The sequence below is a fragment of the Apostichopus japonicus genome, chromosome 17 (genome assembly GCF_037975245.1).
Source record: "Apostichopus japonicus isolate 1M-3 chromosome 17, ASM3797524v1, whole genome shotgun sequence".
NCBI classification, from domain to species: Eukaryota; Metazoa; Echinodermata; class Holothuroidea; order Aspidochirotida; family Stichopodidae; genus Apostichopus; species Apostichopus japonicus.
The window spans coordinates 7,903,680-7,930,916 of NC_092577.1; the positions used below are offsets into that span (position 1 = coordinate 7,903,680).

General features: G+C 36.9%; 3 protein-coding genes across 6 annotated transcripts in view; 1 reads left to right on the forward strand and 2 right to left on the reverse strand.

Annotated features, from left to right (window-relative positions):
- LOC139984541 (NLR family CARD domain-containing protein 4-like) overlaps positions 1-27,237 on the reverse strand; it is a 313,255-nt gene that overhangs the window by 89,968 nt on the left and 196,050 nt on the right. The gene's annotated exons all lie outside the window — the stretch shown is intronic.
- LOC139985136 (C-C chemokine receptor type 1-like) overlaps positions 1-27,237 on the reverse strand; it is a 76,407-nt gene that overhangs the window by 26,690 nt on the left and 22,480 nt on the right. The gene's annotated exons all lie outside the window — the stretch shown is intronic.
- LOC139985140 (uncharacterized) lies at positions 8,340-15,044 on the forward strand. 4 transcript variants are annotated; one of them, XM_071999384.1, is made up of 6 exons: positions 8,340-8,386; positions 8,663-8,884; positions 9,893-9,945; positions 11,158-11,275; positions 13,158-13,286; positions 13,537-15,044. In XM_071999384.1, exons 2-6 carry the CDS (start codon positions 8,663-8,665, stop codon positions 13,720-13,722), a joined length of 708 nt encoding a protein of 235 aa, XP_071855485.1. In that variant the 5' UTR covers positions 8,340-8,386; the 3' UTR covers positions 13,723-15,044. The 4 variants fall into 4 exon arrangements, with proteins under 4 accessions (XP_071855485.1, XP_071855484.1, XP_071855488.1 ...); XM_071999383.1 differs by lacking the exon at positions 8,340-8,386 and adding an exon at positions 8,442-8,465; XM_071999387.1 differs by lacking the exons at positions 8,340-8,386; positions 13,158-13,286 and adding an exon at positions 8,442-8,465.

The window sequence follows — 27,237 nt, forward strand, 5'->3', positions numbered from 1 at the left end:
GATATCCACATCTGGTTTGATATGGCCATATCAAGCCAGATATAACTGGATATAATTGTAATCCACATATCCATATCAAGTTTGATATGGCCATATAAAGCCAGATATAACTGGATATAGAGTCAATCCAGATACGCATATAAAGTTTGATATGGCCATATAAAGCCAGATATATCTTGGTATAATTGTAATCCAGATATCCATATCAAGTTTGATATGGCCATATAGAGCCAGATATAACTGGATAGAGAGTCAATCCTGATACGCAAATAAAGTTTGATATGGCCATAGAAAGCCAGATATAAATTGATATAATTGTAATCCAGATATCCATATCAAGTTTGATATGGCCATATAAAGCCAGATATAACTGGATATAGAGTAAAGCCAGATATATCTTGATATAATTGTTAGCTAGATATCCATATCAAGTTTGATATGGCCATATAAAGCCAGATATAACTTGATATAATTGTAAGCCAGATATGCATATAAAGTTTGATATGGCCATATAAAGCCAGATATATCTGGATATATTTGTAATCCAGATATCCATAACAACTTTGATATGGCTATATAAAGCCAGATATAACTGGATATAGAGACAATCCAGATAGGCATATAAAATTTCATCTGGCCTAATAAAGATATAAAGCCAGATATAACTGGACATATAGTCTATCCAGATATGCAGATAAAGTTTTATCTAGCCATATATAGCGAGATATAACTGAATATACATTTAAGATTGTGTGCTCTTACATAGTGTATTTTCACAGAGATAAACCATGCCCTATGTTTAGTACTGCACATACTTTAATGGTAAAGCACCTACACACTAAGTCAGAGGGGGTATAAATTGGCTACTTGATCTATCTGGGTTGCTAGGCAACCACAGGATGATGGAAAAAGGATGACTCAGAGGGTAATTAAGCGTGAACATGGAGGTAAAAACAGACCTCCATGGTGTGAAAACCTTCTTTGGAACAAAGGACATATGTGTATTGATACTCTGGGATCGAGTGAGATAGGAAAACAGTTTACACATGGTAGGGGTAGAGAACAGAAGGAAATTTAATAGAAAGAATTGGAAGGGTGATGGAGATTCGTAAAAAATAACCTATTGAGTTCGGACATTGGCAAAGGATTCTACAGTGAACTGAACAGTCAGAAGTAAGGAAGAAGATTTTTGGAACGGATGGAAACAAATATATTTGGGACTGATCTTCAATACTGAATGGAAAATATATCGCCCTCCTGGAACTTATTTACTAAAGCAAATATATCAAATACGGGAATAGCACACTTCAATTTAGTATCAACCTCTACAGGACCACAGAAGAATAAAGAACTCAACCTTCAAGTATGTTATTGAACAGCGGTCATTTTATGACCATAGCAGTCGGATTAGGTAACAGCAAGGAGCTTTTTGAGCGATATGTTTGTGGCCAAAACTGCAGATTCCTAAGTCCAAGATAAGTTGATCTTTACCTCCAATTAAGCCCTGCTCTTTTTTGGTCTAAATGTTTGGAGATTGGTTTTTCAGACTCAATTTGAAATGATTTTGAAATCTCTTTCTAGTTGGAAGCATTGTGAGTCATAAATAAAACTATGTGTCACAAAAAAAGTTATGTACACAATTGGGTTTGGAATGTGCTGGGAATAAAGTAATCCCGACTTTATGTCTTCGTCATTGTTTGGAAAATTGTGTCGATGAAAAGGACTCGCAGACCTTGCAGAGACTGAAGACAGCATAGAGACGGCAGAGTGATGGGCATTTTGTCATGAAGCAGGCTTTCAAGTGCCAATTTATTCGTGGAGCATTTTATCATGCCAGGATATTTTATTCTCTTAACCATGTATTTTAGTTCTGGCGGTCATATTGCCTCAATAATCGTCTGAACAGAAGACCCTTTTTTAATATTAGTTTATTATATGTAAAGGCTTGGACATACTGTGGGTAAAGTGAAACAAGAAAAAGAAAAATACCTGCTGATGGATCAAACAGGAAATGTATTCCCCTGAACATTAATGCTACAGTACCGCTGCGTGTAAATTTCCAGGAAATTTGGGCGGAGTTAGCATTTACTAATGACTGTGTTGGCGGAAGAAGTTTTACCAGTCGAAATGTATGATTGGTTGCCGTTTAAAAAAAAAATGTTATCGTAAACACGAGCATAGGCGATCGCGGATACTTTTCCTAAATGTAGTGTTTCTATTTTGCACTCCTGGCACGATGCCAAACAAAATATTTCGGAATGCAGTGTATTGCTTTTTCCACATGGACCATCGTTGGTTATTTTATATTGGAAGTATATAGGCCTGGCCATTAAGAAAGTGTTGAAATATCGTGTAAGGTGAATTAATGGGGTTTTTTTCGGTCTGAAAGAATCACGGGGTAGTGAGCCGATAAGATACATTTTTCGTGTTCTAGTCATCGTCCTTTATTTTTTTAGTTTGGTCGGAAACATGGGAGTTGGGCGGTTTGTGAGGTGGTTTGTGAGTAGGTTGGAGTACTGAACTAGGTGCCCCTCCCCCTCACCTCCCCAACAAATAAATTCCTTCTGTCTCCGTCCTCGATGTAATTTGCCAATAAAATTTATAACGAGACATGAACAATTTCTCGCCCATATCATTATTATGAAGACCCAATACCAATCTGATGGCCGGCCTGGGGGAGGGGTCTAGGATTGGATTTTTTTTTGCATTTCCAGGTGGCCTCAGATGCAATTTGGTGCAATATAGCACACTTCAACCCACCCACTCCATTTTGTATATTAATTTTGCATTTTCACCTGGCCTTAGATGCAATTTGGTGCTCCAAATGAGATTTTTTTCTCATTTGGAAATGAAAAAGGGGTTTTCTGACTTGCGAAGCGGGGGGGGGGGGCGGAATGATACTTCCGCCCCTCCATATTTTTCACGGGGGGGGGGGCTGGCGCCCCAGCCCCCCGGTTCCTACGCCTTTGCCCAATACCCCTTTCAGCTGCTTTGAATTTGAAGTTTATACTGCACTCTTGAATCGCCAAATCTAACACTCACAAAAAAACTGGCCACGTCCAATAAAAATGGGAAATGCGGATAAAAATATCAACGTAAAACGATGATAATTTTCCCTGTCTTTCTGTAACCAAGCGACCGTCAATCATTCCCTATAAACTTTTCATGTTGGTCGCCCGTTCTGTGACCGCCATACAGTGCACCTGTGGCTACATCTAAAACAAGACGAAGGAATGCTGTCTTTGGTGTAATATGCAAATTAATGATGGTACTGTGCTGCGCGGTTCAAACTTAACCTATTGCGACACATTCACATTTTGGGAAGCTGTTGTAGAAGTAACGTTGGTATCCAATGTAAATTACTGTATGGTACTGTTACGTTGCAATGCGAGAGGTCTCGATAATTATTTTTTAACGAGACATAAGCCTGGGCTCGTTTCTGGAAGGAACACAGACAAATTGACAAGTCTAGAGAATTTGATGAGAACCTAAACTATATTGAACAATGGAGTTTGAACCAACAACAAGTGGTCATTACAAATATATAGAAAATTACTCACAAACTTATGTAACGTTGGAATGCGAGAGGTCTCGATAATTTAATTTTTAACGAGACACAAGCCTGGGTTTGTTTCCGTAAGGAACACAGACAAATTGAAGAGTCTAGAGAATTTGAATGAGAACGTAAACTATATTGAACAATGGAGTTTGAACCAACAACAACAAATGGTAATTACAAATATATAGAAAATTACTCACAAACTTAACAAGATAGGATACACTTTAAAACACGCTGGTCTCTTCCAATGGCGATATCCCTCAGCGGCCACGACCTTGATGACGACGATTCTTGGTCCGTTGTACCGCGAAATTCACTGGTCCTCGACGAAGTTTCTCGCGATCCCAGAAACAGCAGTCACCTTCTTTCCGGCGATGCTCCAAAATAGAAGACGGACTTCCAGCCACAATCGAGTGAAGCACAAGTTAAACTTCTCGCCGACTAAATATTACCAGAGTCAGTCCAAAATCAGCTTTATAGCCACCAACTCCTGACGTAACGAACTTCCTCAACGGAGACAGAAATTCTTCACCTTCTCCGAAATAAAGACTGGAAAACTGTAGTTTCACAGCAAAGTCCTCTTCAAACTTCTGAATGGGAGTGTAGAATCAATCTTGGTATCGATATCTCAATCCCTCAGAAACTACTGGCAGTTGAGCACTGACGATATATAGTAGAATGGTATAATATGTGTCGTCGCTTGTATTCGTACAGAAACTGAGAAACTTTCCGATCTGGGGCGGGTTTTTATACGATTCGCCATGTCAAGAATCATCTGGATCTTTCTCGATACACCTGAGTAACAATTCGACCCAGTTTCTACGTTTCGCGGAAGTCCTTTGCATATATCGCGAACATTCCAGAGAATCCACGAAGAGGCGTGTACAACGTACAACAGGACTTCACGTAAACCGACGGTGTCCCGAGACCAGCGTGTCAACACAAGGAATATACCAGAACAATCGTGTATTGCTCATTACATTAATAACGTCCTGATACATTAACCCGACCTAATTTCTCAAATATTGATTCGTCACGTAGGCTATTTCAAATACTTTCTATATAATAACATTAGTTTCCTCACTAGCAGTGACTAGCGTTAGGCTACAACTGGCCCTCGTAACACTTAACAAGATAGGATACACTTAAAAACACGCTACGGCGATATCCCTCAGCGGCCACGACCTTGATGACGACGATTCTCGGTCCGTTGTACCGCGAAATTCACTGGTCCTCGACGAAGCTTCTCGCGATCCCAGAAACAGCAGTCACCTTCTTTCTGGCGATGCTCCAAAATAGAAGACGGACTTCCAGCCACAATCGAGTGAAGCACAAGTCGAACTTCTTGCCGACTAAATATTACCAGAGTCAGTCCAAAATCAGCTTTATAGCCACCAACTCCTGGCGTAACGAACTTCCTCAACGGAGACAGAAATTCTTCACCTTCTCCGAAATAATGACTGATAAACTGTACTTTCACAGCAAAGTCCTCTTCAAACTTCTGAATGGGAGTGTAGAATCAATCTTGGTATCGATATCTCAATCCCTCAGAAACTACTGGCAGTTGAGAACTGACGATATATAGTAGAATGGTATAATATGTGTCGTCGCTTGTATTCGTTCAGAAACTGAGAAACTTTCCAATCTGGGCGGGTTTTTATACGATTCGCCATATCAAGAATCATCTAGATCTTTCTCGATACACCTGAGTAACAATTCGACCCAGTTTCTCCGTTCCCGGAAGTCCTTTGCATATCTCGCGAACATTCCAGAGAATCCACGAAGATGCGTGCACAGCGTACAACGGGATTTCACGTTAACCGACGGGAACCGAGACCAGCGTGCCATAATAAGGAATATACCAGAACAATCGTGTATTACTCATTACATAAATAACATTCTGACACCCGACCTAATTTCTCAAATATTGATTTGTCACGTAGGCCATTTCAAATACTTTCTATAGTATAACATTAGGTTCCTCACTAGCAGTGACTAGCGTTAGGCTACAATGGGCCCTCGTTACACCCTCCCCCTTCAAGGAAAGTTTGAATGTAATGAAAACTTTCTAATCTCTTACATTCTGCTATATCTTATCACATATTCTATCATAAAATATGAACTTTGTTACACTTGAACAAATTTTCGTTAAACATTTATCAAACAACTTTTAAGTTTTGCATAATAAATAATTCTGAGTGTTCTTTATACATTATTATATAACATTATATTATAACATTAGGTTCCTCACTAGCAGTGACTAGCGTTAGGCTACAATGGGCCCTCGTAACAGTACTATAATTTATAAAAGACGATTTTCCTCAGGTGGTGTGGAAAATGGGTGTTTCGGTGAACTCAATCTCTTTGTATAGTATTTGGATACTAAAAATGACCATGTACATGCAGTTTTTCTTTAGTAATTTAGCATTTTTATCCTTTGTGGATCTTTACTGAAATAAATATGAAAATGTATTGTCTGACGCCAGTACTTAACGGTAAGCATTTCTTAAATTTTGACAGCTTCAAAATCCATTTAAAAAAGTATGTTTTCATGAAGGTAATAAATAAAATCAACATATAGGTTTGGTCGGAAAATATTGACGGGCGGCCATTTTTTCTTCTTTAAATGCGCTAATACTAGTTTTGAATATGTGGCAACCTTAACAAAATAATTTTTAAGGATAGTTTAGATTTCTTGTACTCCGAATAGAGACCCGGGAATCAGGAAAAATGAGGCCCCTTGGGCGGACGAGAAACATGTTGTTTTGTTTTTAACCGGCCCTGTCTCAAATTTGTTGGGTGCACGTTTTTTTCTTTTCATTCTGTTGGAACCAACGGTAATTATATAAAAAATTGACACAAGAAACGCTTAGAAATACTTTATTATTCTTCAAAATGTTGCCAACTATTCAAAGTAAACTTATCTTCCGTGGAACATAACCTCTACAACTGAGAAAAAAAGTCGGAAAAGAAACACTGAATAGAAACACTTTACCTGCGTCATCTTCGCTGCTAGGTGAATATCATGTCTTAAACTACGATTAAGAAACGGATGTTTCAAACATCTCTCATTCTTTCGGCGACTTTAATCCCTATTCATTGAGCACAATAGCATTTCCTGCGTAGAAACTCGTACAGGGATTATATGAGGTGTCTACGCGGCGTCTACACGGAAATTTGTTTGTCAACGAGTTTATACGCTATCACTGTGACTGGCCTGCAGGTTCCTATCCAGAAACTTCACGATTATTGAGTTCTCATTATCTGACATTAAGATGTCTACACAGAAATCTTCAATATTTGATATCAATCAGGGGAAGAAATAACGTAACTGACTATGTTTTCAGTACATTTTTTTTATGACGCAGTTCTGCTAGATGCTGGTATTTATTCCCATTCAACAACTAATCATTGTTATGACATCAACATGAAATGAAGTTGATTGTATTAACACCTCTCCATTTCAAAATAAGGCCAGTATTTCCTTTCACCGTATCAGGAATGTGACATTTCAGCAACCTTGGACCAGCTACAAGGAATGGGGAAAGTTCAAAGCATATGATGGATCACTTAAAGCCAAATTCAACAGAACAGATTAGGTTTTGCAGTAATAATTGTCTTATATATTCGGTCATTCTATCCTGCGATTCTGCGATCCTGCGATTCTGCGATCCTGCGATCCTGCGATCCTGCGGTCCTTCGGTCCTTCGGTCCTTCTGTCCTTCGGTCCTTCGGTCCTTCGGTCCTTCGGTCCTTCGGTCCTTCGGTCTTTGGGTCCTTCGGTCCTTCGGTCCTTCGGTCCTTCGGTCCTCCGGTCCTTCGTCAACAAGACTTGGGCAGTGGAAGGACACGTAAAAACTGTAACACAATGAAAGAAAGTCGTTTGATAAATAAGATGTGGCCCAGATGGAATTAATACCGAATAAACCATGACTATACAGAAGGCGGATTAAGAACGGATTACATAAGTTTGTGATTTTGGTAGTTGTTAATGGGTACCCAGAATTTGTTGAGGCCACTGATGTGAGATTTAAGACGAATGATCCAATCGATTTCTTTACGATTACGTTCGGTTGCTGTTAGCATTTTTAATAGAGTGTCTAAGAAGATTTAAATGTTCGGAAAAGGGGAATCCTGCTAAATTATCACGATTTGTTTTTGTTTTTGTTGGAACTGGGCACCTGTTTTACCTACAAAACTTCCATCTTTACAAATAACACAGCAGCATATCTGTAAATGACATTTTTAGAACCACATGAAAAAGGGATAGGGGTCTTAAACTATAATCGTCACTGGGTATTTTAGTGCCAGGGTAATGTTGGAGCAAAAGTTGCTTGCGGAGGTGGGAATAAGTTTGGTTGTTTATGTGTGTATAAAATATAGCTATGTATTTGAGTGGTTCTAATATACCAAAGCATTTTACATTACCAAGCACTTAAAGGTAGTGATAAAGTGAGGATGACGGAAGAAATAAGAACCATACGAGGTATTTTAATTCGGTAATCAAATATTCTGGCGCAGGCAGGTTTAGAAATCAGGTTTTCAGCGCATGTCCAATTTTCTTAACTAGGAATGCAATCAATTGCAGCCTGTGCTGGATCAATCAACTATTTCATTTGCACTTAGACACATTTCAGTGCTTCGCTTTTTGCAAAATCCGTTGATTATTGTTCTGAATGTTGATGACTTATTTTTAGTACAAGTATAACACTTAAAGTATGCTTATCACTTTCGATTTATTTCTGAAGTACTTCCTTGTATGATAGTAGAAGTGAATAACATATTTACTTTCAGTGAGCTTGCACTTTTTTGAAACTGAGGTTTAAGGTAAGTAACGCTTTAGCTTAAGTGTGTCGGAAATTTAACTGAGATCTCCCCTGTGAATTGCATGGTAACATTTCTTCACGTAACACTAACTTTCTTAAATTTTTGGAGGCAAATCATTTAACAAAATATTAAGAAATAAACATATATATGTATATAGTATCTTCAGAGCTATTCAATATGCTGACATGTCGAAACATTCTGAATCTGATACAGTGTTTGTTAGTTTTTGATCCTGTCCTTTCTCTCCTCTCCTCTCATTTAATATGCATTATTTAGATGCAGATTACTCATGGAGCTTCGTCATCTGTTCAGGGTGGGCAAGTGGACCCTCAAGCTACACCCAAAGGAAAGAAAGGTGCAAAAGCTCGATTCATTGCTGGTGTAATTCAAGCTTTCATTGCTACGATTCTTCTGATCTCTGGTATGACAGTTGCATCTGTTCCAGGGGCTGGTAGCGATGAAATTGATAAACAGGTGTGGCCTATATCAGTTGCAGCGGTAAGTTCCACTAATTCATTGACATATATTTATTACACACATATTTCTATATAAATATATATATGTATCTATCAATATTTCGGTAACTTTTGTACAACCTTTAGTTCGTCTAAACACATTTGATAAGATCACACAGTAGCTCCTCAAGGTTAACATGAGGTACACCGGTTGAAATATGTTTGTGTTCAAACATCAAGAAGCATAAATATTCACAATGTCCGCAAAGTGGCTACGAGGTGTTCACATGTCCGGATGGAAGTAATCGCTCCCCTAACCCTTTCCCAATGGCATTCATAAAAAGATGCAGAAATTCCAACATCAACCATATGACGTTATTAGTAAAATGCGTTAATACAGTCTGCATTAGTACTTAATCTGTGAATAACACATATCGTATATGTATTACACCCACTTCAAGATTATGTTTAGTCGATTGTGTCAAAAAGTCCTTTGACAGCTAGGCTGATTAACTCTTAACTGGTAGGTGAGTGCCTGCATTTGCATACATGTTTGTGCTTTACTTATTACATTAAAATTCTAATCAACCAAGAAATAATAATAACAACAGTGATACATCCAAGTTTTGCGATGAGGTCAGCACGATTATAATTCATGGTAATTCATGCCAAACAGTGATTAAAGATATTTCAATTATGTAATATCTTTCCTGGATAGGCTGAGACGTATTTAAAAAAAGGAAAAGGAACAGATGATGTGGATTTAATGTTTGTAATTAAAGTTTCATTTGTTACTGAGTTCTATAACGTTCTTTGTGAAGTCAAGCAGGTTAAATTGTAAATTGATTGTGGCATTTTCCAGTATTAATGGTTGCTTTGTAGTTGCTGGTATGGTAATATCATACTTTGTAGATAGTTTATGCCAATTGGAACGTAATAAACAGCTTTTCTTATATTCAAACTAACGTTATTTAAACAAAGTAACTTGAACACCGTCTAGATCATTTGTAACCCTAACGTATGTTCTCCCTTTTGTTTCATCCGACGTCAGGTCCTTATCTTAAATTCCATTTTTGGAATTCTCAGCCGAAAGAATCACAAATTGCTAAGTAACAGAACTATATGTACGATTACGTAAATATAAATATATAGGCCGTGCACTATGTATATAAAGGCGCTTAAAAGTTTACCTTTGTCCAGCATCACGGTGTTTACATGAAAATCATAGGATTCGGTTGATAAAACATATTATTGCACAGATATAATTTTTTTCAAAGTCAAACTTGTACATTAGTAGGACAAAGTGGCGGTCTGTTCCCTATACTAATATGTAAAAATATGAAATTATTTATGATTCTACCAACCTTTGCGGGTCAGACTCTTTATTGGTAAACCGATGTACAGTATATTTTCATCGACTTACAAGTCTTCGCAAGGTAATAAAACGGCAAGAAAAACAAACAGAGGGGGCTTTATATATCAGTTGAACCCAATTTAATATTCAGAAAGACATTTTCATGGTATTTGTATTGATAGATTATCTTACACCCAACTAAATATTTTATTTGTCATAAAATGACAAAGATAATCTTACTAAAATATATAAATTAATGTATTTTCCTCTTGTGAAAATTCAAACATTCAATTTTCCTAATGATACAATAACTAAAACAAGAAATAATTGACAGTGTGTCTTATTCGTCACTATCCGTATACTATGACAGAAACTTAATTTCACAGATGCAACAGTAAGAACATTCTTGGCATATCATTTTGTTTCGTATATGCACATTTCACCATTTCTAGAATAATGCTATTCCAGTTGTCAAGTGTTCACAAGTTGCTTAAAGTGGCAATATCACTAAAAGTAAAGCAATGTTTGTTTATATGTTTCTCAATAATATTCTATATTCAAGTCACATAAAATCGCAAATGATGCTTACCATTCAGTATTCAGCGTAAATCAAGTTACCATAGTTGCCCAAAAGAGAAGAAAATAATTTGTGACAATAACTTTCTGATGAATTGCTATTGAAAAGTGTTCAATCTTTAGAACTTGTTAAACGTTAAGTAACAATAAAAACATATCATGCTAATATAAATTTGTATATTAATACAAGGCCTACACAAGGATATGTAATTTTGATTTTTACCTTCATTTTCATCCGGTACTTAATTGCATGCATGCCTGCACAATCTTTTACGAAAATGCGCGAGAGCACCATCCAATATACAACTTTCTTATTTTCACATTGAGGATTTGTGATGTAGTTTCCTTATTTAACTTAATTGTCTTTTCTCGATTTTTGATCTAAAGATTCGACTTTACTTGGCCTTTTCCATCTTTGCATGTGTGCTCATCGCAATTGCTGCTACGCCTGTCGCAGTCGCATTGATATATTCTAGCGACCCACCTTATCACTATTATGAAGATGTGAGTGAAATGTTACCGGTTGATAATTATGTACCAGACAATTAGCCAACGTTGTCTTTTAACCTCAGTTGATCACGTAACCTTCAGATTTTAACATTAATTAATGCGTTGGAAATATACAGATCCTGATGTCACACATGTTACATGGGGGACTGAGATCAAACCTATGATTAGGACAGAAACATTTAAAAACAGATCAAGTTTTTGCATTACATATTTGATTTTATAATATCTTTGTGTAATAGTAAGAGGACCTGAAGTTCCGATCCTAGCAGGATCTTCTTCAGTGGCTGAATGACAAGTAACAGTAACAGAAGGGACAAATACACGCACAGAATACAGACAGGTTAATGAGCAGAGTGAACACAAAAAGATAGATGTAGGAGGTTTAGTAGACAAGGGATGGATGGAAGAAAGAAACCAACAGGGGAATATGAGAGGTAAGAGAGAAACTGTAGAGGGACAAAGAGGGGATTAAGGGAAGAGGGAAGGGAGCAAACTAGGGAAGGGCAAAGACAGAAAAGTTTGGAAGAAGAAAAGTAGAAGAGAACTGAGAGGGGTGATAAAGGGGAAAACAAGGTGAGGTGGAAGGGGGAGCAGAAGAAAGGTTAGTCATATCCTTCCTGAATGTTGAGCTCATGAGGTTGAATGGTGCGAAGGCGTTGTATCCACAGTCTCTCTGATTCGTACTAGATCAAGACGGCTACCTAAAGATTCCATCCCCTATAAGGACATGTTATTTTGGTTTGGTTGGTAAGGTTGAAGGGTTCTCCAAGCGGGGTCTCAGTCTTCCTGGGGTTGACTGTGGATATGTGTCCATATAACGGCTTCATGAGAGTGGATGGTGGATGGCGGATGGAGGGTCAGGGTAGATCAGATAGTTAACATTATAGGTTGTGCAGGTGATGTGACCTTTAGTGTTGTGTGTGTACAATTTTTGAGCTCACAGCTTAAAAATTAGCAGGCAGTTTAAGGTTTTCTGGAAAATAAAGATTTAAAAAAAAGTATTCAACTGCATTATCAAATATATTTTGTGTCCTACACTCCAATATAAATTAAGAATTTTAAGTTATTGGTCTATGAAACTGAATATTGGTTGCTTGGCACTCGTCTTGCTGATTCACAGGATCCAACCGAGTAATCAAGCAACGCTGAAGAGTGCTTCTCACACATAATTGGGGCCAGAAACATATTCCCGCCCTATCCCGCTTTCAAAAGCAAGGACCGTCCTATTCCCTTTGTCTACTACCATCTTGCCACATTAATGGTAAAAAATAGCGAATACAGTTCCATATGAAGAACAAAGGAGATAGTGGTGTCATGTTTTCATAAGAAAGTATTGTAAGTAAGTGAAAATTTAAACGGATGAGAGGGTTTATTGAGGACAGGATTGTGTATCATATGTGACTCTTATTGGACTCTTCAATAAATTAAGCTTTACGTAACCATTCTCAAACTGGGAATCTCAGTGACTACGCGCAAATAAAATTGACTATATAAAGAGTGAGAGCAATTTTATGAACAATGCCAACACTTTATTATAATCATTTTAAGCCAGATAGCCCATGGCCTTGAGCTCACGTGAACGATGTACCCAGATCTCAAATAATATTTAATATATATATCTCAGAAGTAGAAGGTAATATGAAATACAATCACGTAGATTTCTGACGAGAATCACTTACTCCGTTTTGGACTTTTAAGTGAGAAAGGGTGCTGACGAGAATCACTTACTCCGTTTTGGACTTTGAAGTGAGAAAGGGTGTAGCCCTTTTATATCAAATCACTGTCAGTGATTTCCTGACTCAGTGACTGGAGATGGTATCCTCTATTACACAAATATGCTGTCTGGATTTATGGTTTTGTTTTATTTTTATAATAGGTAGACTCATCTACAGAGGTTCACTTCGTTTTCTATTGTATAATCGTGGTCTGCTTCATAGTAGAACTTGATATTGCCATTATTGTGGCTAGTTACAGTTGCTGTGCTGGAGACGCAATCCAAACTATTGTAAGTACATTCCATCACAACGCCTGTCCTTCTCTCGCCTTAATTCTACGTCGATCCTCTCTTATGGACTGCACAAAAATACTTTTGGAATAATTTGTAATATTAATCTAGCAAAGGAAATACAATATGAATAAAATATGCCCAACCATCACAAAACAGAAGTTGTTGTACATGAGTGGTTCTGTGGGCTTCCAAATCCTCTTTCACATCTTCTCCTACTCTTACATAATTTATTTTTCTTATTCAACAGGTTTATTACCCAGCAAAGATTCTAGAGTCTCACGATAATTCAGCATCCATGAATCCATCCCATAACCCTGGTCAGGTTATTCCAAAAATACCACGGCCTACACCATACAATGGAGACTCAAGCACATATGAACTCCCAGACGAAAATTCCGTGGCTCTGCCACTTTATGAACGTCATATCCCCTAATCTGATTATATCTCCCGGTTTTGCTTCTTGGTAACTAAAACGACGCTTAAAACTCACATTTGTACACGAAAGGCTCAATCCATTATTCATTAAGTTTCAATCTTAGGATTCACCATGACTTTTTACTATTGTTATTCAGATAAATAGGTGTTATATTCATCAGTTATGTGGAATGAAATTTTTTACACTGGAATCGGCTATGCGAGAGTTCATTCGTCAACTTACATTAAGAACGATACAGATAATATGTTTGATGTCACCATTTAAGCAATGAGTTACGTGTAACCAATGATAACACGTTTAGTATTACGTGTAGCCACGTGTTGTAAGCGTGTTTTCTTGACAAATGGACAATCCCGACTATTCGCTGCCGTTTTGAAGTATAAAGGTCAATCAATCAACGCTTGTGAAGAAGAAGAAACATAGAAAATGAAAGAGCGCTGTCTAAATCAAGCTCGTCGTTGATTTATGTCCATTAAGTTTAAGTATTATGTTATGAAACTTTGTTTTGTTACCAAAATGATAAAACTGTACATATATGATGCGAAGTGCATGCTTTATGAACACTTGTGGTCCTTCAGGTTATTTGGAGTTTCAATTGGTTCTAAGGAGTACTTTTATTATTATATTGTATGGAATTGACATAAATTGCTGTAAGCAGCCATACTTTTCAGCAGTTTATTGAATCTTGCCTTTTTTACATGATCATTAATAATTAATACTGGTACCTGATAGGAATGTCGTCTTGGAAATCGAGAATCGAACCATCGTAATTGAAATAATGGTTACCCAATGTATGCATTTGCAAGTTAAACACCCTACCCGATTTGAGTAAACCAACCATAAGTTGAGTGTCCGGTATCCTATAGCCTTTATTAACATCCGTAAAACGTACTAGAAATCGGAAGTAGAATTTTCATCCTGAATATTGTTATAGGGGGAGGGGTGTGCGGTTGAAAATTGTCATTTAACAAATGTATATTAGTCATAACTTTAACAAGGAAATGCAAGGAAGTTCGAAACATTAATGCCATGACTAAGAATTTGTATCCACCATCTCTAGATGAAAGTATATCACCTTTATGTCATGAAACAACGTGCCAAAGAGTATGGTGTTTTGCTGCAGTTCCATCATTACTTATTCCTCTGTCATACTAAGATTTGTTTTCAAATCATGGGGTGGTGGGGGGGGGGTGGCCGAATGTAATTGATAATTGTAGAAGTTCCACGATAGGATGGGGAATTAAATCCCATAACTGGTTATCAATTTTTGTTCATTATGACTTTTCAAGCACTGCACTACACTAAGAACAAAAAGTAAAGCAGCCTCAAAAATAAGAAATAACTTTTGTTATTATTTATTTGTGTGTGATATACAGCTTCTTAGTTGAACGATTGCAATACACCTCAAAGGTAGTTATCAGTGAGGATATGGCGAGAGAAATAACAAAATACAGGTGCTTCAATCATTCTAAGTATATTAATTTAGTACTCGAATATTCGGTGGGGGGGGCAGTTGTAGGTATCAGCTATTCAACGATTTCAATGGTCCGCTTTATGTTTAATCCGACGATATTTGGGCTGTTTTCTCGAAACTTTGAAATATCGACATGTAACACTTACATTTTAAGGTAAATCTGAAAGTTTGAGATAAAGCATCGTTTCGAATTTCTGACATTCAACGACGAAATTTCGACAAAATTTCAGGAAAAGGTGATATTTTGAGATTGAATAGTCAAACATTTGATGATATAGTCTCAACACTTAAAGTCTCATGTATCCTAGTAAACTTGTAGTTCTTAGCCTAGAACATATGTTATTCGGCTTACTAAACTATTAGTTCAGAAGCAGGATGGATAAAACAAATACCAGGAAGAGTGAATTTAACATCAACTTGCTATCAGGATGACGTGCATACTTCCTGAATATTAGATGATATGAGCTATAAAGCTGTTAATTGGTGATCGAATTTCTGCTATACATTAACAAATTACCCATAATAAAATCACAATTTAAAAAAGCACTACAGAGCTAGGTCTATCACCAATAAAAAAGCATAATTGACTGAGACTATTTTCGTGTTTGCTTGTCCGGTCAATGCTCTTGTATCATAAATTGGAAAAAAATAAATCAACGTAGTCCTTTGGTTTAAATAACATCATGACGTCCCAAAATATCGCAAACGTCAGTGTTACTTAAAATAATAAATAATTAAATCTTCTCTCTTCTCATTCTTCCAGAATATCTCCCGTGAGGTTTCCCCCTGAATATTAATGCTATACTTTACACACTGATATCACTGTGCCTGGCCTGCGGGTTTCTATCCAGAAACTTCACGATTATTGTGTTCTAATTATCTGACATTAAGATATCTACACAGAATTCTTCAATATTTGAAATCAATCAGGGGAAGAAATAACGTAACTGACTGTGTTCTCAGCAGATATTTTGTTTATGGTGCAGTTCCGGTAGATGCTGGTATTTATTCTCATTTAATAACTAATCATTAATTATGACATTAACACAGAAAATGAAGTTGATTGTATTAACACCTCTCCATTTCAAAGTAAGGCCAGTATATCCTTTCACCTTATCATTATGGATTTGACATTTCAGCTTCTTCGCACCAGCTATGAGAAATGGGGAAGTTCGAAGCATTTGATGGATCACTCAAAGCCAAATTCAAAAAAACAGATTAGGGTTTGCAGTAATAATTGTCTAATATAGTTTCATATTAATATTAATATTTTTTCAAATTTAGATATACACAGTTGACTGTCTTCCATCTTTGCCGACCGTATCAACAATGGATTTTTTTCAATATACTAGATCCTTCGGTCCTTCGATCATTCGGTCCTTCGGTCCTTCTGTCCTTCGGTCCTTCGGTCCATTGGTCCTTTGGTCCTTCGGTCCTTTGGTGATTCGGTCCTTTGTCAACACGACTTGGGCAGTGTAATGACACGTACAAACTGTAACACAAAACTGTAAGCAGTTTGATAAATACGAAATGGCCCAGATGGAATTAATACCGAATAAACCATGACTTTACAGAAGGCGGATTAAGAACGGATTACACAAGTTTGTGATTTTGGTAGTTGTTAATGGGTACCAAGTATTTGTTTAGGCCACTGATGTGAGACTTAAGACGAAAGATTCAATCAATTTCTTTATGGTTACGTTCAGTTGCTGATTTGAGGAAATTAAACTAAATTTTAGCATTTTTGAGAGAGTGTCCAAGAAGATGAAAATGTTCGGGATAGGACAATCCTGCAAAATTATCCCGAGTTGTTTTTGTGTTTGTTGATTTTGTTGTGATTAGTAAAATGTATTCGGAACTGAGCACCTGTTTACCGACATAACTTCCCTCTTTACAAAGAACACAGCAGCATATATGTAAATGACATTCTTAGAGCCACAAGAGAGAGAGATAGGGATCTTGGACCATAATCGTCACTGAGAATTTTACTCATAGTGTTAGGGGTAATATTGGAGCAAAATGTGGCAACGAAGTTTTCCGCCACTGAATTTGTTTGCGGAGGTGGAAATAGGGTTGGGAAGTCTGGAGGAAGTAAGTACAAATGTAAAGTTACGCAGTTGTCGAAAAGCTAGCACGGGGATGGGGGGGGGGGTACCTTGATCGATACTTGATAGTCTTTAAGTGAAGCAAAATCCTGCTGGATTGTTCTCATAAAGGAATTGATGAGGGACTTGCAATTGGTCACAAATGGTATAAGAGTAATCTTGGACACCTAATTTATTATGTCTTAAATGTTCAGTTTAATTTTCCGCCAATGCCTTAGACTGTACCGCATTTGCTCCAACCCACGTGATTATGAACATCTTGTATCTATCTTAACTGGATATTTCTTAAAAATCGGTTATGTACAATCAGACAGGGTATATCTAGTGCCGACAGAAGAAGATGAAGATGTCTGACAGGCAGATTGAAGACCATGATTATTCATTTTTTGTTCTCGTTCTTCACTACATTTTGAACGGCGCCCTTTACTTTTACACCTTTGTAACGTGATAGAATAATCGGGGATTTCCCATTCGTCAAGAAACACGTTTCCAATTACATTCCGAGCGACAACGATCTACAAATGATCCATCATCTGTAATCTATGTCGCTGCAGAGATGTAAACGTGTCGTAACTGTCAGAACAGCTTTGCTAACCGCAATAAGCAAACTAAATGGCCAAGCTCATGACATTACTCGTTCGCTTTGGAAGATTACTGTAGCAGTCTTGTTGTCAGAACTGTCTGAAATCTGGTAACCAATCATTGCCGATGATAGTGTTTATGTAGCAGCAACCCTCTCGCGTTTTTCGAATCTAAGTACAAAAAAGACTAAAGCCTGACTAAGCTTTAAATTAATCCTAATAAATGTGTGGCATTCGTTAGGTTGGCACTCAGAAGTTACCGCAATCCACAACACTCGCATTACCTTGAACTTAGAAGTGTCCGAGATTTAGTGAAGGTGTAGGTCTTGCTATGACTCACAGTAGGCATAGACTTACTCAGGTCTAGTACTGGAGGTACTTATTAGCCTATGCTTTAGAATCTAAGCTGGCTGCGTGAAGGTTGTAGCAGGAGTACGTCTGAGATATAAGATGGCAACAGCTTATAGTAAGCTTCGTACACTAGAACAAGTCCTTGCATTTGATAAGCTGTGGTTTGTTGGGATTACACATATCTTCAGTTCTTACTGTAATCCTAATAGCACATGCTACCGATTTATGTATATATGTGTATGTATATATATATATATATATATAGATAGATAGATATATAGATAGATATATATATGTTTTTTACCATACCGTTTAATATGTTTAACTGTCTGTGAAATCTGGGCATTGATACATTACGGTTAAAGACGTTCAGTGTCATAATGAAAAATGTAACGTTATTTTACTAATGTACACGGTTAGTATGTATGGTTAATACATGGATATATAATCGTACCGATATATACTGGTATATACTAGCAACAATCTATGTATACAGATATATAAAAGATATGAATATGTACATTATTCCTTCCCAAACGTTGTGATAATAAATTGATCTAATTTCTGTGATGGTATATTTGATTACATTTTTAATGAAGAACAAACAGACTGAAATATTTCCATCCGCGGCGTAATAGGTAGAGATCTTCATTTCTCTATTTCGCATTAACGACCATACATACAGGTGTTTCCATATGTTTAACCTATAGTGTATTATTTATGTAAGTTTTCGTGATTACTGATATGGCTGCTTTTGATTTGTATTGACTACCCTATAGGAGAGTATCAATGAACACGAACAACAACGGTGAACATAATACTACAATGATAACCGAATGTTATCTAACCTCATCAATCAGCGTGACTTCACACAGCCGTAGTGTATCCACTTCCAAGAGGTATTGATGGTTTTATTAAACAACATTTACGTTATCAAGCATTGATAGTATGTTGTTATGGTAGGAAAGTTTCACAACTGTGATAGCACCCAGTATCGGTATCATGGTTATACATGAACGGTGATTGATGCGGGACGCCCTAGGTTTCACAATGATATATATATATATATATATATATATATATATATATATATATATATCACATTGTAAAACCCCAAATTACGCAATACGTTAGATCCCAATAACATCATTACATATCAAGAATATAATCATGAAGTTTATTCAATCTAAGATATGGAATTTATGATTTTTACTTTTGAGACATCTCATCTGTCATGGCTATGGTGCCATTCGTTTTACAATCTCAGACCATTTTTACCAGCATGTTACGAATAAAACATTGGACCATTGTTAAAATCCAACATTAGCTTGTCGCGATGGATACTGATACTTTACACTTAAAGATCAGTATGTCAGGAAAATATAGCTGACAATAATAATTTGCCCAAAAAACTTGTCAAAGTCCATAATTAGTTACACTTTTACTTCCAATCCCTCATGATTATTTCATTTTATTTTATTTTATTTCAAATGTATAAATATTAGGTTCCATTGGGTGTCCATTAGCTTGTTGTCCTCTCTTATACAACGAAAGCATTACGTCACACATGTTAATTATATATAATATGCAAAATTCTTCCTTTGCTGGTTGTCATGGGCTATTTTCTGTGTATTATAAGATTTACACTTTATCCTCCTTTGCCTGTAAAAACCCTGCATTCAGTTATTTATTTCTTCTCTTCAGTTTGTTATAAGCTCTCACAAATAAACTTACTCCATTATGAGCTTAATATATTTGCTGTCACTTATTAAGTAACTTCCATTATGACATTTCGCCGAGAGATATAAAAGCCATTTGCAAGTCGTTAATGGAAGCTTTTGGTTGTCTTTTATTAGTCTATTTCCCATTATTACCTCAGAACTATTCTGAAAGCCTCTGCTAGGGACTTTATTCTGAAAGGTATTTGCCAAAAGGGGGATATGGTTATATTTGTTTTTTGCATCTTTTTAATCATCGATATGTACATAATGTCGCATTGGCGGGGCATTCAAGCAGGTACACACAATAACCATTATAATAAGCCGATCAGAGCATACCTTGGAAACCGATGAAATTATTTCTATAAAAAAGAAAGAAAATAAGTGTCGACTGTAAAATAATTTTTCATTTATATTCATGGAAGTAATTACGTTTGCTTCTCTTTGTGATATGAAGAATACCTTAATATAAAAGCGATCCTCAGTAAATGATGAAAGATGTGATGGCGACACGAATTCATAAGGGAAACGTAATTTGAGTAAAATCCAATATGAAGTTAATATGAAAGAGTAGTCTTAACAATACCATCATATTTATCATATTTCGTAGATATGCTTATGATGAACAACTCACCCGACCTGCTAGAACAGTTCTTGTACTTTTGAACAAGTTTATATAACAACCCAACATGAAGTTAATGAACTAGTATATATAGTAAACTATTATGAAGTAAATTAATTAGTTCATATAGCAAACCAACATGAAATACACGAACTAGCATATATAGCAAACCAACATGAAATGAATGGACTAGTATATATAGCAACCCAACATGAAATAAACGAACTAGTATATATAGCAAACGAACATAAAATACATAAACTAGTATATATAGCAAACCAACATGAAATGAATGGACTAGTATATATAGCAACCCAACATGAAATAAACGAACTAGTATATATAGCAAACGAACATAAAATACACAAACTAGTATATATAGCAAACCAAAATAAAATACATGAACTAGTATATATAGCAAACCAAAATGAAATAAACGAACTAGTATATAAAGCAAACGAACATAAAATACATAAACTAGTATATATAGCAAATCAAAATAAAATACATGAACTAGTACATATAGCAACCCAACATGAAATAAACGAACTAGTATATATAGCAAACGAACATAAAATACATAAACTAGTATATATAGCAAACCAACATGAAATGAATGGACTAGTATATATAGCAACCCAACATGAAATAAACGAAATAGTATATATAGCAAACGAACATAAAATACACAAACTAGTATATATAGCAAACCAAAATAAAATACATGAACTAGTATATATAGCAAACCAAAATGAAATAAACGAACTAGTATATAAAGCAAACGAACATAAAATACATAAACTAGTATATATAGCAAATCAAAATAAAATACATGAACTAGTACATATAGCAAACCAACATGAACTAGATCGCAGAAGTGTACTTTTTGGATAACCTGTCTCCAAACGATCTGGAAGAGCAATGTTGTGTATATAAGAGGCACAAATTCCCTTCTCCATATACAGCGTACAGCAAGGTTACCAGTTTTACTGTAACACAAACGTCAAAGTTAGAGAATATACCGGCCAATTTACTGAGTGAATGCAGGCCAAGACACTTTTGTTTAATTTCTGCCCCTGTAAACGTAGTCTACAAGTTGGTAGTTTGCATTCCTTTCGATACGGCAATTCTATGTTGGCAGCCTACAAAGATAGCTTTTCAAAAGTGTGGGGGACTCAAATGGCTTAACTATACCGCTATGCCTATATATTTTAGTTATAAACATGTTAATGAGATATTCCAATGTCCACTCTTTAAAAACGTTGTGTTATATATCTCTACGTTGTTCTCCAATTCTCCCCGCTCATGGTTCCCCACCCCCTCCCCCACCCCATCTCTGTCTCTGTCCCTCTGTCTGTCTCTCTCCACCTCTTGCTCTCTGTTCCCCCTCTCTTTTCTTCTCTTTTTTTTGGGAGGGCAGGGTGTGGGGGGGGGAGACCGCGCCATCACTACCCCTGGCTACGCACCTTGAAAAAGTCACTGTACTCTTAGCTGATAACACCGTGTGCTCTGTTCTCATAAGTTAACAGGACATAAATGTATCGTTCACAATTTGTCTACAAAAGCCTATGTTTTTCTTTGTAATTAGATGATTCGTTTTTACAGTCAAATTTGTTATTTGCCGAATCAAATTTAGAATTTGGATAAAACTTAAAGAATCAAAAATGCTATGGCGATTCGATTTTGAAAATTGGGTTCAGTTTTCGTCCTTTCAATTATTTTACCCTGAGATGCAATTGGCTGGTTTTAATTTGAGAATTCCCGTCAATTATGGATTAATGTCAACCGCGAACTGGTTTAAATGAACCTTGAAATGCTTATGTTACTTTCGTGCAATGTCTTTTGTTTTGCCCACCAATGTCATGTAAGGGTGGGGGAAATTGGGGTGGGGGATATTTGAATGGGTGATCCCGCCACTTGTCTCACCCCCCCCTGGTTACGCCACTAAAAATACATTAATGTATTTACATACATGTATTGATATGTTCGCTCCCATCGTCTTCATTGAAACCTTTATGACGTGTGGTGAGTTTGTTGACGGAACCACTGCAGCATCATACATGTAGTTCATATGAGAGAATGGTTGACATAGCTAATGCCCCCCCCCCCACCCCACCCTTCCCAAAATCAACAAATTATATCAAGAGTACTTTTCTTAAGAGCTAGCTTCTTGGTTCTTAACGAAATATCATTTCACTCAATTCACATCTTGTCTTTCAAAATATATTGCCGGGGACACATGCAGTTGATTTTTTTTTATAAGATGATTCATATTAAACTTTACTAATTGACAATTCTTTTTTTTAATATGGTATTCTTCTTCCTCTTCTCCGTTCAAGCTATTCGAAAGAAAACAGTAATACTGAAACCAAACATCCTTGTCGCTGAGGATATAGAAGAACGAGAAAAGGTTTATTTATTTATTAGAGTTATTAGATTTTCAAAAACAATGGATTAACATTAAGGCATTAAGCCTGCGACATCGTCAAATTAGCCTTAACGGAGCACTCCATATGTTTTATAGATTAATATCTTAAAAACCTGAACAGCTCTAGAAATATTACTGGAACTAATTCCTTTTTCTTTTTTCTTGGAGTACAAATGACATTGATCTCTGTCTAATGTCATCAATTGGAGGGGTGGGTCCGGAGATTTTTTTGGGGGGAGGGGGAGGGTGGGTGGGGTGGGCACCGTTTCGGTAAAAAAAAGGTGAACGTTAAGATATCTGTCCAGCTAGGAAGGAAACTGTTAAACGTGATCATGAATGCCATGCAACGTACACACAGTTCACCATCACATTGTCGAGAAGTGACAAGTTGGTGTATCCTTCTGTCGATATGCATCCCTTATGGCGGTATTCGATTATAAACGTGTGTATAAACCGAGTAAAACTCTACCAGTGTTATTAGCTGTGAACAGTGGCGGAGCGTCCATACAGTCAGGGGGCGGATGCACCCCTGACGGACTCAAATGGAATGATGGCGCCCTTTCCAGCTCTTTAACACTTTTTACTTATTCACGATTATTGACTTTGTTATTGCACTCTCATCTACCTATTGACATTTGTCACATTTTGTTGGTGTAATTTGGCGATGACATCTATTTATTTTTCGTTTATCTGCAAATTAGCCAGGCCCGGAAAGGATCATTTCCGGCGATCTAGCGAGTATCTTTACCCAACAAAATTATGTATGCTACGCGCTAACCTGTAGTGGCGCTCAGCTTAGATAGTGTCGAAAGCGCCCCTACAGACCATTCTCGCCCCTCCTGATATACCCCAATACCCCTAGCTTTGTCACTGGCTGTGAACCTTCTTTCTATAACAAGTCAGTGCTCTTCCCATCCGTTTTAGGACGAACCACTGTCCACGTGCCTTCCCAGCCGGTTGAAGACGAACCACTGTCCACGTGATCATCACGACTATATTATATTACCCCGATTCGTCTATTTATACTACTCCTTAGAAAAGTAACCGCCATTTTACTAGAATAGCGGTACGAATTGCTGATGTCACTTGATGCCAGTGTTAGTATATACCTGGATATTATTTTTTAATGTTAGTGTGTGTACTTGAGTCGTTTCGGCTTCCTCGGTGATGAATAGATAGCCGAAGCTCAATAGAATGTGGAGTACTTCCTATAGCTTGTAGTTTATCTAACAGTGGATTTTTAACCTATAATTGTAACCGTGAGGGGAATATTTGAGGGGAAATAGATCAAGACTACTTGAAGGAGGGTTTTTTCACATAAAATGCGTTTGTAGTTAACTGAAGTGATGTGAATACTTAATGATCAGAAGTAGGATATGTGAGGGTGGGTATCTAAGTCAAGCGAAAGCATCAAACATTTTATAGGCTACAGGTTTATGAATTTGCAAGGTTTTGTGCGATATACCTATATAGTTAGTGAGGATGACGATATACGAGGTTGACTTTGGTGTCAACTTTTCATTTCACAAACTTTCTTCACGAAATGGTAAAACGTTTGAGAGGAAATGTACCTCAACATGACACTGACATGGTAGGCAATTAATCGGTCAAAAAATGCCGCCGGAATAAAAACCATTTTGTGTGATGTGATAATTTAAAGACATGGGTAGCTGAAATAAAAAAAAAGAAGAAGGATTTTCATAATAAAGATGATCTTTCTTTTTTTAAGATCATAGTAAGTCCTCGGCTAGCTAGAAGGAAAAATGGTTTCTTCGATAATGTGTGACACTTTCAACATGGCAAATGTTCTGTGTCTTTTTGATAAACAGGTCTACATAGTTCTCCTTATACTGTCATACATTTGGCGTTTAGGTTGCAATCATCAAGGTCAACACATGACAGAAAGAAAAAAGAGAGAAAGAAAGAATAAAAAATAAGAAAGAAAGAAAGAGGTTACAGGTCATATGAGATCGCAACACACTGATACTGTAAACGGAAGCCTTTCGATATTCATGTAGGCTAATTCGATCTACTTAAATGATAAATATATATGTATATATATATATATATATATATATATATATATATATGTATATATGTATATATGTATATATGTATATATATATATATATATATATATATATATATATATATATATATATATATATATATAGAATATTGCCGTGCTCCGATTGTTAAATGTTTAATTTATGAATATATGCAACGGAGACGCCAGAAGCATATAGAGAACTATAGATACTAGTCCGGTAGCAAACAACTCCAAGCTGTTTGGGAGAAGCAAATGTTTGATTTGAATGTTAAGGAACATGTCAGTCCTTGCAGGTTGGAGGTATAACCGTCAACATTAATAATACAGTTTGTTGCATAAGTGTTCAGTCAAGTGTATCAGTATGGTCTTCACCACTGACTGACACCTTTAACATAGAAAACCCCTTTATCATATCTATTTGACAAATGCAACGGCTTATACAGTGAACGCTATAAGATATAGATAGATATATAGATGGTTTATTCAGCCACATGCATAAAAATACAATGGAAATTGTTCAAAACACAAGAGCTCCAAAACAGACATGAAATTGAAACGCAAAACGATGAAACACATATAAAAAGTGATACTGCATGAGTAATAAATACCGGTAGGCTATCGACAATGGTATAAAAACATTGCGATAAAAGTGACGATGTAAAAAAGTACGAATGATAAGAAATATGTACGGCAAGATCCATAAAATGTATACTTGTACGATAAACAGAGCGCTAAGTCAATGAAACAGAATTCAGAACAAATAAGACATAAGATACAGGGAGTAATAAATAAGTTAGCGACTATGATTCGCATTGAAAATCTTCACTGCAGATGGATAAAAACTGTTGGTAAAACGCTTCGAACCTCTAAAAGCTAGTAATCTATTTCCTGAGGGAAGGACATTGAAATGCACAAATGCTGGGTGGGAATGGTCTTTCATAATACAGTCTACACGCCTCAGTGCTCGCTCCCGATATAGTGAATGGAGGGACGGTAGACTAGTGCCAATTATACGCTCAGCACTCCTGATAACTGACTGAAGTTTCCCTAGATATACGACCGTTTCCACTTTTGGTATCAGTTTGAAATGTCACTGTTGCCATAGATACGGGGGCATAGGTCTGGTGTAACTCTGTATAAGCATTACTACTTCATTATTGGTTCAACCTCACTGACCGCGACCCAGTGGCGTAGCCAGGATTTTTTCAGTGGGGGGGGGGGCGCTGGGGGGCTTGACCATTTCCTGGGAGGGCGTCTTGTTACTATCTAAGCGGAGCGCCACCATGAGTTGGCGCGCAGCGTATCGAGAATTTTTAGCTAAAAAGGCCTCCTAGATCGTCGGAATCGACACTTCCCAAGCCTTGTAAGCAGGGGCGTCAATCCGATTTGCAACATGGGGGGGGGGGGGGGGACGTAAGCGATTCGAGTATTCCGGCCGCAAGTACTATCTAAGCGGAGCGTACCAAGAAAATTTCAGATTTCAATATCTGCCAGATCGCTGGAGATGGCACTTGCCAGGCTGGATAGCAGCCATCTAGTTGCGTGATTTCGGGAGAAAATTACAAATTCGTCACTCAGGAAATCTGCAATAAAGTTCATGCGGCCTTAATTTTTGTAGATTATTTCTGTTATTAGTGATTCCAATTGACATCAACATTAGAACCCAGGGCAAGTTGACAAATGATGCGGCGAACTGGAAACCCCAGCCCCATTTTGCCCAATGTTTCAGGATAGAATACCCCTCATTTGTTCAAACCCATGGCAACTAACAATCTATGAATACATTTACTTCGAAATGGGCACATTATATTGCACCAAGTCGGTCAAGGAATGACCCCAGGGCCTCAGATATAGGCCTATAGGAACGATGCCCCAAAATGTCCCCGGACATACTATAGGCGAAAGAAGCTATCCTCCGCGACTGCATGCGAGTTTTCTCGACTTGCCGTCCTGGGAGTCATACCACAAAATTGTGAGTTTGACACCGGCATTGACATTTTTCGACAAATCTGCAAATTGCGCGTAGAAAATAAGGAAAGATTGACTGGGCTTTCAGCCAAGTAACATACTGAATGACCGAAATATATGTCAAACTGACATGATCAAAGATTGCGTCTGAAACATTATTAGGGTGATAGACTGATTCTCAGTGATAGTATTGTCTCCTTTCTTGAAAATTTGTT

Excerpts from the sequence above, each read along its gene's own strand:
- LOC139985140 (XM_071999383.1), top strand. Across the intron at positions 8,885-9,892 it reads GGCCTATATCAGTTGCAGCG|GTCCTTATCTTAAATTCCAT; the intron begins GTAAGTTCCACT and ends ATCCGACGTCAG. Across the intron at positions 13,287-13,536 it reads GAGACGCAATCCAAACTATT|GTTTATTACCCAGCAAAGAT; the intron begins GTAAGTACATTC and ends CTTATTCAACAG.